This window comes from Asterias rubens, chromosome 10 (genome assembly GCF_902459465.1).
Source record: "Asterias rubens chromosome 10, eAstRub1.3, whole genome shotgun sequence".
In the NCBI taxonomy this organism is placed as follows: Eukaryota; Metazoa; Echinodermata; class Asteroidea; order Forcipulatida; family Asteriidae; genus Asterias; species Asterias rubens.
The window spans coordinates 8,938,477-8,951,713 of record NC_047071.1 but is presented as its reverse complement, the minus strand read 5'-3'; the positions used below and the strand labels follow the sequence as shown (position 1 = coordinate 8,951,713).

At 37.7% G+C, this 13,237-nt stretch overlaps 2 protein-coding genes across 3 annotated transcripts; one reads left to right on the top strand and one right to left on the bottom strand.

The window, feature by feature from the left end:
* Positions 1-1,881: 1,881 nt before the first annotated feature.
* LOC117296154 (NADH dehydrogenase [ubiquinone] iron-sulfur protein 4, mitochondrial-like) lies at positions 1,882-7,155 on the bottom strand. The gene is made up of 4 exons (XM_033779037.1): positions 6,985-7,155; positions 4,817-4,992; positions 4,139-4,212; positions 1,882-2,613 (listed from the first exon to the last, which is right to left on the bottom strand). Exons 1-4 carry the CDS (start codon positions 7,117-7,119, stop codon positions 2,510-2,512), a joined length of 489 nt encoding a protein of 162 aa, XP_033634928.1. The 5' UTR covers positions 7,120-7,155; the 3' UTR covers positions 1,882-2,509.
* LOC117296153 lies at positions 7,129-12,217 on the top strand. 2 transcript variants are annotated; one of them, XM_033779035.1, is made up of 6 exons: positions 7,129-7,289; positions 8,468-8,585; positions 8,921-9,016; positions 9,557-9,609; positions 10,686-10,785; positions 12,040-12,217. In XM_033779035.1, the coding sequence occupies exons 1-6, from the start codon at positions 7,183-7,185 to the stop codon at positions 12,091-12,093; spliced, it is 528 nt and encodes a 175-aa protein (XP_033634926.1). In that variant the 5' UTR covers positions 7,129-7,182; the 3' UTR covers positions 12,094-12,217. The 2 variants fall into 2 exon arrangements, with proteins under 2 accessions (XP_033634926.1, XP_033634927.1); XM_033779036.1 differs by having other exon boundaries at positions 7,132-7,289; positions 10,701-10,785.
* The last annotated feature ends 1,020 nt before the right edge of the window (positions 12,218-13,237 follow it).

Genomic DNA, 13,237 nt, shown 5'->3' with positions numbered 1-13,237 from the left:
GACAAATGTCCTGAATGTACTACTGGTGAAGTTGTTCTCAAATATTATTTGAGATTTTGTCCGATTTTAGTGTTCTAGAAACATGCTTGAAAACATTTGTTTGTTTGTTGTGACTTGATTCAATAACATTTGCTGGTGCAAAAAAGAAAGATTTGTTTTTGTTTGTGGAACGAACCCTTGTTGTTGATGATGTGCTCTCAAATGAATTAAAGGGAAGGTACACGTTTGGTAATTACTCAAAACAAATATTAACTTAAAAAACTGACTTGGTAACAAGCATTGGAGAGCTGTGGATAGTATAAAACATTGTGGGAAACGACTCCCTCTAAAGTAATGTAGTTTTTTAAAAAGAGGTAATTTCTCACTAAAATAATAAAAGACTTCTAGCTAGAAGTCTTTTAATCCTATCACAAATTTGTCCAACAAGGGTGTTTTTTCTTTCACCATTTTCTCGCAACTTTGATGACCGATTGAGCCCATATTTCCGCAGGCTTGTTATTTTATGCACATGATGGAATACACCAAGTGAGAAGACTGGTCTTTGACAATTACCAAACGTGTACCTTCCCTTTAAAGCACAACTGTGTCTGCCTTATAGTTTCATTTATGAAAGGTGTGAACCATGGTGTCAATCGATGTAAACAATTTTAATTTTAAAACGGGTCTGTACATTATGTACATGCAGGGATTTTTTTTTTTGTCAGTCAAAAAGTCAAATTCAATTTTGGTTCAAAACTGTGGAAAACAGAGAAATGAACTACAGAAATTCCTCAAGAATAAACAGATCCATTTATTTGCAAAGTGAAATCATTTGATATTTGTTGATGTTACTAACTTTCCAACTGGAAGTGTCAGACACAATGGCGTTTTAAAATATTAAATTTAGGTCTTAGACTTCTATTTTGAAGTTTGGGGTGAACAAAGAATTTTAACTAGAACAGGATGTTAGCCTGCGACCTCTGAAATATGTTGTTGGGTTCTAACAACTGAGCTATCTGGCTCAAATGTTGGTTTGCTCTGCATTTTGAAAACAATCTCCGTTATAGGGCGCCAGCCAGAAGCCATTCAACCTACTGCCAAAGAACCAGGGTTAACAGTTCCCACCAAAGTTTACAAAAAAATAAGGTTAAAGACACTGTACACTATTGGTAACTGTCAAAGACCAGTCTTCTCACTTGGCGTGTCTCAAAATATGCATAAAATAACAAACCTGTGAAAATTTGAGCTCAATTGGTCATCGAAGTTGCCAGACAACTATGAAAGAAAAAACACCCTGTCACATGAATTTGTGTGCTTTTAGATGCTTGACTTGAGACCTCAAATTCTAAATCTGAGGTCTCAAACTCAATTTCATGGAAAAAAACATCTCTCTCGAAAACTACTTCACTTCAGAAGGCGTTTCTCACATTGTTTTATATCATCAACCTATAGACGATGTGACCTATGTTTACATTCAAATCGCACTCTGTTTAAAAAAACACTGTATACGTATGTCTTGTTTGGCCGGGCAAAAAGACACGTAGTCATGGTAAGATTGCATACACTTTCTAGCTGGCTGCCAAAACACAAAGGTTTTGCCCCGGCGGTATGCGCGCAAATCATGTTATGGTTTTCGTGTGAGGTCAGAGGTCACATCGTCTATACCATGTCTCCCCATTACACGTTACCAAGCAAGGTTTTATGCTAATAAATATTTTGAGTAATTACCAATAGTGTCCACTGTCTTTAAGACTTAAAACTTGTTTCCACTTTCACAATAACTCTCATCTATAATAAGTGTGCCACAAAACTCAGTGAATTTAACATTGAAGCCCCTCTTTGAATATACTAAGTACCACTAATGACAATACACCATAACAAAATTATGAACGATTAATCATATCACTTGAACAAGTTTAATCTTTATTTACACTTTTTGCCTCTGAAAACTCACAGCCTTTACAAAGTGAAGAACTATTCATGGTTTGGAGGAAAGAAATCGCCAGATGTTTGAAACTTAATAACCAGACCTACTTATGCAACTTTGCAATCGCAACAAAAACATGTAAACTGCCTAGAATGTATAACTGTGTAGCATCACTGTTGTTCAAGAGAGAAATTAGCCAAAAAGTTGCATGCCTGAATAAATGATACCAATGAACAAGCCAGATCTTTATCACATGGCTGTTTAAGACCTAATCATAAAGGAAAACAGCTTTTGCTATGTCCTTTATCACATTTCTCCGTTTCGACTGTATTAAACCAAAATTGAATGATCCAACCATTTCATTTATAAAGTTGTGGCAATTTTAGTCCAAGTGTAGTAATAAATCATGCAAATCAGAAATGAAACATTAACACCCGATGTGTTTACTAATAAAGCAACTCTCTCATTGGGTTAGATCTCTGTAAAAGATCTTCACCAAATAACTATAAATTTACACGTCTGGGAAACCTATACCTACTGAATCAGAGGAGAACAACCCAAAACACGCTTAATTTTTAACAATAATTTAGGATAATTGCGGATCTACTTGGTGGACACTCTGGTCTTCTTGTCCCATGAGAAATTAGCTCCATAAGATTTAGGTTTCATGGCCTTGACTGAAGGCTCTTCGATCTCGTACCACCATCCTAAAATTTATCAACAACAAAAAAGAAAAAGAATTAGCATCAAGTGAAACTGAACTTTGCTACAAATAGCCCATGATCAAATCAGTGTAAATATCTCCATTACCTCTTGTGTAAACATCTTAGTTGTCTTCTTAAAGCAGTACAGGGTACAGACAATACTTTTGTTTTTTTAGAACCGTTCAATTACATTAAAGGTAGTGGACACTATTGGTAATTAATCAAAATAATTGTTAGCATAAAACCTTTCTTTGGAACAAGTAATGGAGAAAGGTTGATAGTATAAAACATTGTTAGAAACGGTTCCCTCTGAAGTAATGGAGTTTTAGAGAAAGAAGTAATTTTCCCAGATTTGATTTCCAGACCTCCGATTTAGAATTTAAGGTCTCAAAATCAAGCATCTGAAAGCACACAACTATGTGTGACAAGGGTGTTTTTTCTTTCATTATTATCTCGCAACTTCGACGACCGATTGAGCACAAATATTCAGGTGTTTTATTGTATGCATATGTTGAGATACACAAACAGTGAAGGCTAGTCTTTGACAATTACCAAGAGTGTCCAGTGTATTTAAGCTTTAGGGCTTAATAACTTAAATCTTTTTAAATATCCACATTTCCACCATGTGAAAAGGTTCTCAAAATACTTTTTAATATGGAAAGCTGTTTTACCTCTAACCAAGTAGGTTTTTATTCTTGAATAGATTTATTAGGAAAAGATGTTCATTTTAACAATTCGAATATGAGGATGAAAAATGGAGAACAAATTAAGAAATTCTTTACAGTGGGTGTTTATTGCCATTAATTTTAGGAGTGATTACCAAACATAAACCTTCCCTTTAAAGCCATTATACACTTTTGGTAAACAGTATTGTTTAAGTCCCACACTTCGTGTATCACAACTTATCTAAAATAACAAACCTGTGAAAATTTAGGCTCAATCGGTCATCGGAGTCGGGAGAAAATAACGGGAAACCCACTCCTGTTTTCGCGCGTTTCGCTGTGTCATGACATGTGTTTATAATAAATCCGTAATTCTCGCTATCGAGAACTGATATTGTTTTAATGTTTTCTCAAAAAGTAAAGCATTTCATGGAACAATATTTCAAGAGAAGTCTTTCACCATTACCTTCTGTAAACCCTGTAAATTATTTGTAAATCTGTGAACTTTTTGTTTGTTTTCTGTACCGAAAGTGTATAATGGCTTTAAAGGTAGGGTCAAACTTTGGTCATTACCACAAAATGAAACTGTGTTGTTGTTTTTTTATCCTGAAGATGGTGATGGTAGTTAGCATCCTTCAAACTATTTTTTTTGAAGTGCCCCCATTGATGAGAAGTCAATCAATGTATGTCAACAAATTTTGAATCTCCAAAGATTGCCTGCTGGCGACATTTTGAAATTTGCGAGTTTTTTTGTATGGATGCTGCCCTCAATACGTTCAAAGATGCTGTTGGTACTTGTACCCATGATTCCGTATATGAAGAGCTTCGTGCAGCATCAATAATGAAATAAATTCAATAACCCTTACCATTCTTCTCAGCAAATGTTGAAGCTTCTTCCTTAGAGCAGAATGACAATGATATATTAGAGAGAGGATCCGCCCTGGATAAGGAGAAAACAAGGAATTAATTCAATTACGTTTTTTTTTTTTTTACACTTTGTTACGGGTCATTCCGTGTCAAATCACCCCACAAACTGGCAATTTTTAACCCTACCAACGTCAACTAAATTTGGGTTATGGGGTAATCCTGACTCAACAAGCTCAAATTTATAATTTCGGCTCAATCCGATAAATGGTTTTTCGAGCTACGACTCGCTCTTTCTTGTTGACTTCTGTCAAAATGCGCCTGACTGCCGATATTCAAACGACCATAAATCGGTAACCATTACAAGTAGGTCAAATTGGTTGAAAATGGTGTCTTTGAAATGGAAAGTGCATAAGCTTTCCAAATCTGCTTTAACCTTTTTTGTAGGAACATGTTTAGGTTTAATAACCTTTTGACCTCTACTTTGACCTTGGATTTGACCTTATGGACCATGTGATCTACTCCATGTACATGTATAAGGCCCTGTATTAAAAGCTCATTGTCCATCATCTTTACTAACAAGTACATACATTAGTTCAGAAAAAAATACCCCAAAATGAGCAGGCAACAGGTACATGTACTATCATTGGATCAAGAAATGTTCAACAAATTGTACTGACGTGGAACCCCATCCCATGAGTGGATTTTCCCATCTCTCTCTCGTCTCAAACTCCAGCTTCCATTGATGGGTGTTGTTGGTGCCAGACTGCATGGCATTTCTGGCTGGGACAAAGATGCGGGCACGGCGCGTCTTGATGTGTTCATCTGGGATGCCAGACACTGCGGTGATGTCCATCTAAATTGATAACACGTACATGTAGAAAAGACAGTGGTTAACATTTTCAATCATTTTTTTTTATGAATGCTGAACAATGCTGCCCCCGCTAATTGTCGCCCTTTACATAGTTGCCCCTGACAGATTCAATCCCAACAACATGAACAAAGTCGCTCTGTGTCAAAGTCTGAGGGATAAAGTCATTAGCCCTTTCACAAAAGTGACAAAAATAATTTGTTGTTGTCGTTTTCGTCGTCTTTACAAAGTCTTTCACAAAGGTTTTGGCTTGAGCTTTAGGGGAACATCCATCTGCAAGCTTTGTAAAATAGTTGGTAAAAAAAACACCAAATTTGTCAAAACAAATAACAAACAAGTAACGACCATCCTATCACCAAGACGAGTAAAATAATTTATGTTTTTCTGTTTAGGTTTGAAATTTGAGACACCAGATGATTAAAGTAGGGCTTGAAATTTAAATTTATGACAGTATCACACTTTTTTAACAATCAAATATTTAAAAAGTACAATGTTAAGTACAATATTTATGAAAATGTCAGTCATTTCAATTTAAAGGCAGTGGACACTATTGGTAATTACTCAAAATAATTATTAGCATTTATAAAACTTTACTTGGTGACGAGTAATGGGGAGAGGTTGATGGTATAAAACATTGTGAGAAACGGCTCCCTCTGAAGTGCCATAGTTTTCGAGAAAGAAGTAGTTTTCCACGATTTTGATTTCGAGACCTCAGATTTAGAACTTGAGGTCTCGAAATCAACCATCTAAACGCACACAACTTCGTGTGACAAGGGTGCTTTTTCTTTCATTATTATCTCTCAAGTTCGACGACCGATTGAGCTCAAATTTTCACTGGTTTGTTATTTTATGCATATGTTGAGATACACCAACTGTGAAGGCTAGTCTTTGACAATTAAAAATAGTGTCCACTGCCTTTAAAGACTATTAAATTTAAATAAAGAAAAGTAATAAAGTTAAAACCATCTCGTCTACGTCACCCTGATAATAAAGTAAAGCTTTCTATAACTTTTTATAAGGTTTGCGGTACAACACCATCCATGACAATTTTACTAACAAACATTTTACAATACAAACGGATATTTAAACAAATAAAAGTAAATCCCGTTTCAATTATACAAATTTAAACAATCATCAATTCAACAATTACAAAAAAAAGTTAATAAACTTGGATTTGTTTTAAAATTAAATATGAAAAGTAAACTTACTAACCTGATTAATTATTATAAATTAGTTCAATCCTAATTTTTCCAGCATGTCCAGGGATAGCCCCATAAATCGACCATTCATATAATCACCATACGGTAACGGAATGGATTAGAGTTTTATTAAACCAATTTTATGGGGCTAGTCCAGGCAGGGGGTGACTTTTTGACCGAGCATGCCGGGCCGGTGGCGAGTCTAATGTCTGTCATTAGTGTCAATACAGTGAGAGACTTTGTAAGGAAGGGGCAACATTTCAGGGCGACTTGAGATGGTACAACTTGGTAGGTGAGGGGGAAGCTTAATGAGTAGGGGCGAGTTGACTGGTTTCCCCTCAATAAGCCTATTCGCTATTGCAGCTGCGCATGTCCGTTACTGCTGACAACGCAATTTGTTTATCTCCCGTGACCTTTTGACAATAAACCCGGGTATTGTCAAAAGGTCACGGGAGATAAACAAATTGCGTTGTCAGCAGTGACAGACTCGCGCAGTTGTATAGTGAATCGGCTGGATAACTTTCCGTATGGCGCCACCACTTTTTCACTCATTTTTCCAAAAAGGGATATATCAATGAGGTAAATTAGATACTATATTATTTCATATCGAATGAAAAAGTGGTGGCGCCATTCGAAAACTTTTCCAATCGGCTTATTGTCATGTCAGATTGAAAGTCAAAAATTCAATGTTTTCATTGTCCGGAAACTAGACCACAACATTTTTTTAGAGAAAGGGGAGTTACATTTACAACTGCGATATTACAACTACAATACTTACACTTTTGTCCTTAACAATGTCAACCCGTGTCTCCTGTTGTCCTTCAGCTAACGTCCTCAAGGCTGTAGTTGAAATGCATCGCTGGAAGATGTTGAAATGCGAAGATTTCGTGGCTAAACGACAGAGGGAAGCCATTTTTCCTGAAGGTTGTGTTTTGTAAATTTAAACTAAAGAGGGCGCTATTTCAAAATATGAAAAATGGCGGCGGTGAAGAAGTTGGCCGAGATGTTGTTAAACCCCGACGTTACACTAGGTCCATTTGATTCATTCCCTGAATTTCAAGAGTTGTTTCCTCCAAAGTATAGGTATGTATTAAAATGGGTGTTATGTTGTCATCACTCTGACCTCTGCTAACCAGCAGTGTACACAGCTAGGTTTGTTGACGCATGGAAATTTATTCCGCCATAAATGCCTTGGATAACTTTCCGTATGGCGCCACCACTTTTTCACTCATTTTTACAAAAAGGGATATCTCATTGAGGTAAATTAGATACTATATTATTTCATATCGAATGAAAAAGTGGTGGCGCCATACGGAAACTTTTCCCACACTTCATAACAATCCGTTTTCCCCCATTTCAGATCAGTAATGTTTGGTTTCAGGAGATAAGAAACCAATCTATGATATTTTCTCTTTAATGTAGACTTCAAGTTCATATTTATTATGCTTATCAGAATTTATTACAGTATGCAGTTTGGCACACCATAGAATCCCAAATAGTAACCACCTCACGTGATCCATCCAGTGACTAAAGCAGAATGAAACTCAATCTAGCAGATAGATAGTAATTTTGTTTTGAACTTTCGAGGTTGTATGGATGATTTTAGTGATTTTTTCCAAAAATCAATCATTTTATAAATGTTTTGACTTGAGCATAACCAACGACAGGAAACTTTATTCTCAGCATGATTAAAGCCTGATGAAAAACAGACCGTGAATAAATTGCATAGCTACTGTCACCGGTGCAGCTTGCACAATCTCGCGGTAAACGGGAATCAAAGTTGGGGGTCGATAACGTATGACGCTAGGATACTATTAATCACTTAGAATACATTAGACTTAGACTCTAGAGTCTTATTAGACACTACACTCCTATTAGTACTACTACTACTTACACTAGTCACTACTAGTCCCCTATCCTGGACAATATCGACACATTTTGATATGACGATATCATTCATAAAATTCCATAATCATTCCTCAAAAAACTCAATCGCACTGGAAATTGGTAGGGGGTTGGTGGGCGTGCGCCCTCGGGCAAGCCCCTCCCCCCCCACCCTTCCTTGTTGAGGGATATTAAATATTACTGGAACACTTTGTTGGCCAGACAGGGGTATGGAGCAATTGAAATTGCCTTCATGAAGGTGGCTTAAATACACCACTGTACGCTACGTTGTTGTCATTAGGAGATTTGAGTTGCTTAACGAAACAGAGGTGGAATATTGTACTTTTTAAAGTTATGTTCCCATTTACTTTTGATAGGGATCACCCTGATGCCCGTCTTTTGTACAGAGCCTTCCAGAGGCAAAGGAGAGTGTTACGAGAAAAGGTTGCCAAAGATATACAAAGAAGATATAAACGAGATCTTAATCTACACATAGTAAGTTACCAGACCCCTTCCAGCGTTCCTTTGTAGTCTGCTGGCTTAATGAGGACCAGTAAATTGTGGGCAGTAAAATTTATCTCCAAAGATTGTCACTTTTCTAATTGCAGATTATTCTTCCTGTGTGGACACCCACTCCGGATTTTCGGAAATTAATCTCAAAAACGCTACCACCTTTTCAATCAAATTTTCACAGTTTTGTTTTGCTATAGGGTTGCAACACCAGTGGGTTTTAATTATCGAATGTACAATCCCTTCATAAGGTAGCAGAATTTCTCAGGTAACGATCAAATTTGTTTTTGTTATTTGTTTTTGTTTTATCTCTTCCCCAGGGTAATGCGAGTTTGCCAAACCATAGTGGTACAGAGAATCAATCCTTGGAGCAAGCCGTCAGTTTTTTGGAGAGCAAAGAGGCAGAAGTCGAAGCGGTAAATATTTAGGTTGTTCAGATATTCTCGCAGACCAAGAAAGTGTCGCCTTTTTGCAAATCTCAACCTTTTTAAAAACTGTTATTATTTTTAGTTCAAGTTTCTTTGTTTAATACAAAATTATTTAGAAATAACCTATTCAGCTGCCCTGGTGGTTTATTACTTGATATTTAAAAATAAAAAGTTGCATCCCCTAAGGTGATAAGGTGATCCCTGTGCTGCCACTTCCCAGGCTGTATTGCAAACTTAGGTGTGATCCCTGGCTGTACAGCAGTCACAGACTTCTGACTGGCACTTTAAACAAAGACATTGACAAAACAGGGAGACTGCCAATATTAAGGCTACCTATATGTATGAGGCCTCAAGCTCAATTGGGAGATGCCAGCGTAGAAGGTATTTATCAGCCAGCTGGCTGCCAGTGAAAAATTCTCCTTTGAAGTTTTTTCAATAAAACAATGCCTTATGTTGCCAGAACAATACATTGCCATCCAGCGTGAAATTGTTAAAATCATTCTTTCTGTTTTGACCATTCATGTACAGGACCTGAAGGCCACAAGGAAAGAGATCGGCAGTCTGGAGCAAGATATCAAAAGGTTATTTTTCATTACAGCGGTCTAGTCTACAAACTCAAGGTCTGGTGACCAAGCTCATCTGAGTCTGGGTCCAAAACCGACGTTCGGATTTTCCGTCCCAACTTGTTAATCATCCCAACTATAAAACAACCCTATTAGTTGAGAGAGCTTCTGTACTGGCTCTCCTGCAGCACAAGGGTCGCCCCAACTTTAATAATCAAATAAAAACAAATTCTTGTAAAGCGCATTCTGTCTATGGCAAGATCCAAATGCGCTGTACAGGCATGAAACTAATAAGGGACTTTTGGGACTCTAGGTGGCAGCAGACCTACCAGGTGAAATCCATTGTTTTCGGTAATGTGCGCAGGCTCAGAACTACGTAAACAATGGACATTTACCTGGTAAGTCTGCTGCCACCTAGCGTCCCAAAGTGTCCCATTTGGGACTGGTCCAATCTATAGTTGGGACGATAATCAAGTTGAGGTGGAACACTGACACTGGTGTTCTTAACCAGTTCACTTCAGGAGTTAAAATTGTTTTCCTTGAAACCTTCCAGTACAAATTTAAGTTTCCCTCATTTGAAGATGAAGGTATCGGCCTTGGTAACCTGTGCCCTCATTTGTCTGCTGGTTTTGCATACGCCTAAGGTATTGACTTGGTTTCAGGAATAGGCACATCTTGATTCTACGTAATACTGACACATTCAGGCTAATATGAGTGGGTATGCATAGCTAACAGGATAAGTGCTCAGTGTCTGCACTATATTTCTTGTACAAAAATACAGCTGCGAAAAAAAAAACTTTTAAATTGGAATAACCTGGCAAGGATGTTATATAGATAACTTAGAGCTACCCCTCATCACACAGGCTGCCACTGCTGAGGATCAAACAGTAGACCCATTGCATATGATGTCACAAGACCCACCAAAACAGCGCCCTCACACTGAGGTCAATGAAGATGTATATTGGCTTAGAGTTGTGTGCAGCATGTATGTTTCCGTTGTTTGACAGTGGTTTCAGGAATGCTTTTGACACTTGTGTTATCAGCAGAAGGAAACTGCATGTATGTCTGTTATGTGTATTTATAACTCACATCAGTCATGCTTTACACAGGTGTGCCCTTCAGCTGGAGAAAGCTAACCCCATTGGTCAGATAAACTGGAGCGATGATGAATTCACTCTACCTGAAGAACTAAAGGTATGTAAAAGATAATGTTGATGGTGCCAATTAAGATACAAAATGACCTCACACTGCATCAGTCATGTTAAAGACACTGGACACTATTGGTAACTGTCAAAGACCAGTCTCGGCACTTGGTGTATCTCGGCATATACGCAAAAAAAAAAACGGACCTGTGAAATCTGTCAATTGGTCATCAAAGTTGTGAGAGAGTAATGGAAGAAAAAATGCCCTTGCCTTGGTGTACAACTTGTGTGCTTTCAGATGCTTGCTTTTGAGACCTCAAGTTCTAAATCTGAGGTCTTGAAATCAAGTTCAAATATTTTAGAGATTTTTTTTCTTTCAAAAACTACCTTACTTCAGAAGGAACCATTTCCCACAATGTTTTATACTACCAACAGCTCTCCATTACTCGTTACCAAGTCAGTTTTTATGCAAACAACTATTTTTAGTAACTACCAATAGTGTCCTGTGCCTTTAAGTCACCACAAAAAATGGTTAGGGTTTCCAGAGTCCTAGATAAAAATCCTTTGGATCCTAATTTCAGGACACACATAAAAAAAGTGGAGTGTCATCGTTTAAAGGCAGTGGACACTATTGGTAATTGTCAAAGACTAGCCTTCACAGTTGGTATATCTCAACATATGCATAAAATAACAAACCTGTGAAAATTTGAGCTCAATCGGTCATCGAAGTTGCGAGATAATAATGACAGAAAAATAACCCTTGGCAAAAAATAACTATGGCACTTCAGAGGGAGCTGTTTCTCCCAATGTTGTAAACCATCAACCTCTCCCCATTACTCGTCACCAAGAAAGATTTTATGCCAATAATTATTTTGAATAATTACCAATAGTGTCCACTGCCTTTAATGACTCCCCCCCCCCTCTCCCCCTTTGTAGAGTCCAATGAAGAGTATTCTTCATTATCTGAATGTAAATCAAGGTTTAATTCTATCTGAAGAGAGGTAGTGGCATATTCAGACGTATTTATCTCGATGGAGGCTATAATTCAGGCTGTTTTTTTTTTTGTTTTTTTTTCTTTTGGGGGGGGGGGGCACTTCTCAGTCACTCGTCCCCCTCTGGTTCTGTGAATGCTGAACAAAATCATTGCATTTTGTTCCACCAGGCAAGTATACAAACAAACCTGACTTTAGATTGAAGTCTGAAGTTTCACATTCCTGGAAAAAGCAGGGATTCAATTCAATGAATGTTCAATAATAACCTTTATCCAAGACATTAATTTGTTGGATTGTTTTCTTTTCCCTTCTAGAATTTGGCAACCGCACTCGTTGATGACTCAAGAGTACTGGATGATAAAACATGAAGTAAACAATGAGTCAAGGTATCAGTTTACATCGTCAGTAACACTTACCAGCAGGGCCCAATTTCATAGAGCTGCTAAGCACAACATTTTGCTTAGCATGAAATTTCTTCCTTGATAAAAACAGGATTACCAACCAATTCCTCGGATTTTAAGGATAAGCAAACAACAGCTGAATACAAGTAACAAGCAATATGCAGCAAATGTAAATTTGGTTGGTAATCCTGTTTTTATCAGGGAAGAAATTTCATGCTAAGCAAATTTGTGTGCTTAGCAGCTCTATGAAATTGGGCCCAGACCTGTGTGGCTATTGACTGATTTAACACAGTATCTTTATTGTGAATGGTAATTTGGTGCTACAAAATACCATAGAGAAAGGACCTCTATGATAGTCCTGCCACACCAGGGCCCAATTTTGTAAAGCTGTTAAGCAGATAATCGTGTGGGGTACCAGTCACAGCATGTAAACTGTATGATATTTTGGCTGGTGACTAATTTCTGCTAAGCAATGTGCTTAGCAAGTTGATGCTGACATGCTTTACGATTTGGGCCTGGGTTGCAACCACTGTTTATCCTTGCAGAATAAGTGCTTAGCATCTGCACTGTATTTTGTTAAGAAACCTTTTTGTTATACAAGAATGCAGATGCAAAAACTTTGTAAAAATTGTAAACAAAATTAAAAGAATGTACCATAGAGCCAATGATCTACGTCTTCACATCTATGTACCTATCAGCCAATAATACATGTAGGTCTTCATTTAGACTTTTGGACAAGTTGTTTATGGTCTGCCGCGGTGAGAAAGTCGAGTTGTGGCGGTGCCTGGTGAGATCACTGCTCTCCTGCGAACTGCTGGTTGCCGACTTCTAATCCCCATTGGAACTGTAGTCGTGAAAGCAGTAGTCTCGAGGAGCCAGCAGTCTCGCAACAATACCGCGGGAATCGCGATGAGATTTGGAATTAGTCGGAACGCTATCACCGTGACATTTTAACGATTTGTCCACAGGTCTAGCCTTTGTTTGACCTTCAGCAGTATCTTGTAATAACATCTGTTAACGTTTTCGCTGTTCGTGAGCACTGCCATTAAATTCAGGCCAGCCTTTATCGTTGCGCTGTTTCACAGCAACAGATTTAAAAGGAAAGTTGAAA

Bases quoted from the DNA above. Each gene is read 5' to 3' on its own strand.
- LOC117296154 (XM_033779037.1), bottom strand. From the start codon at position 7,119: ATGGCTTCCCTCTGTCGTTTAGCCACGAAATCTTCGCATTTCAACATC. The intron at 4,993-6,984 runs GTAAGTATTGTA...TTATCAATTTAG, and splicing joins ACATTGTTAAGGACAAAAGT to ATGGACATCACCGCAGTGTC. The intron at 2,614-4,138 runs GTAAGGGTTATT...GATAAATTTTAG, and splicing joins AACATTTGCTGAGAAGAATG to GATGGTGGTACGAGATCGAA.
- LOC117296153 (XM_033779035.1), top strand. From the start codon at position 7,183: ATGGCGGCGGTGAAGAAGTTGGCCGAGATGTTGTTAAACCCCGACGTT. The intron at 7,290-8,467 runs GTATGTATTAAA...TACTTTTGATAG, and splicing joins TTGTTTCCTCCAAAGTATAG to GGATCACCCTGATGCCCGTC. The intron at 9,017-9,556 runs GTAAATATTTAG...ATTCATGTACAG, and splicing joins AAGAGGCAGAAGTCGAAGCG to GACCTGAAGGCCACAAGGAA.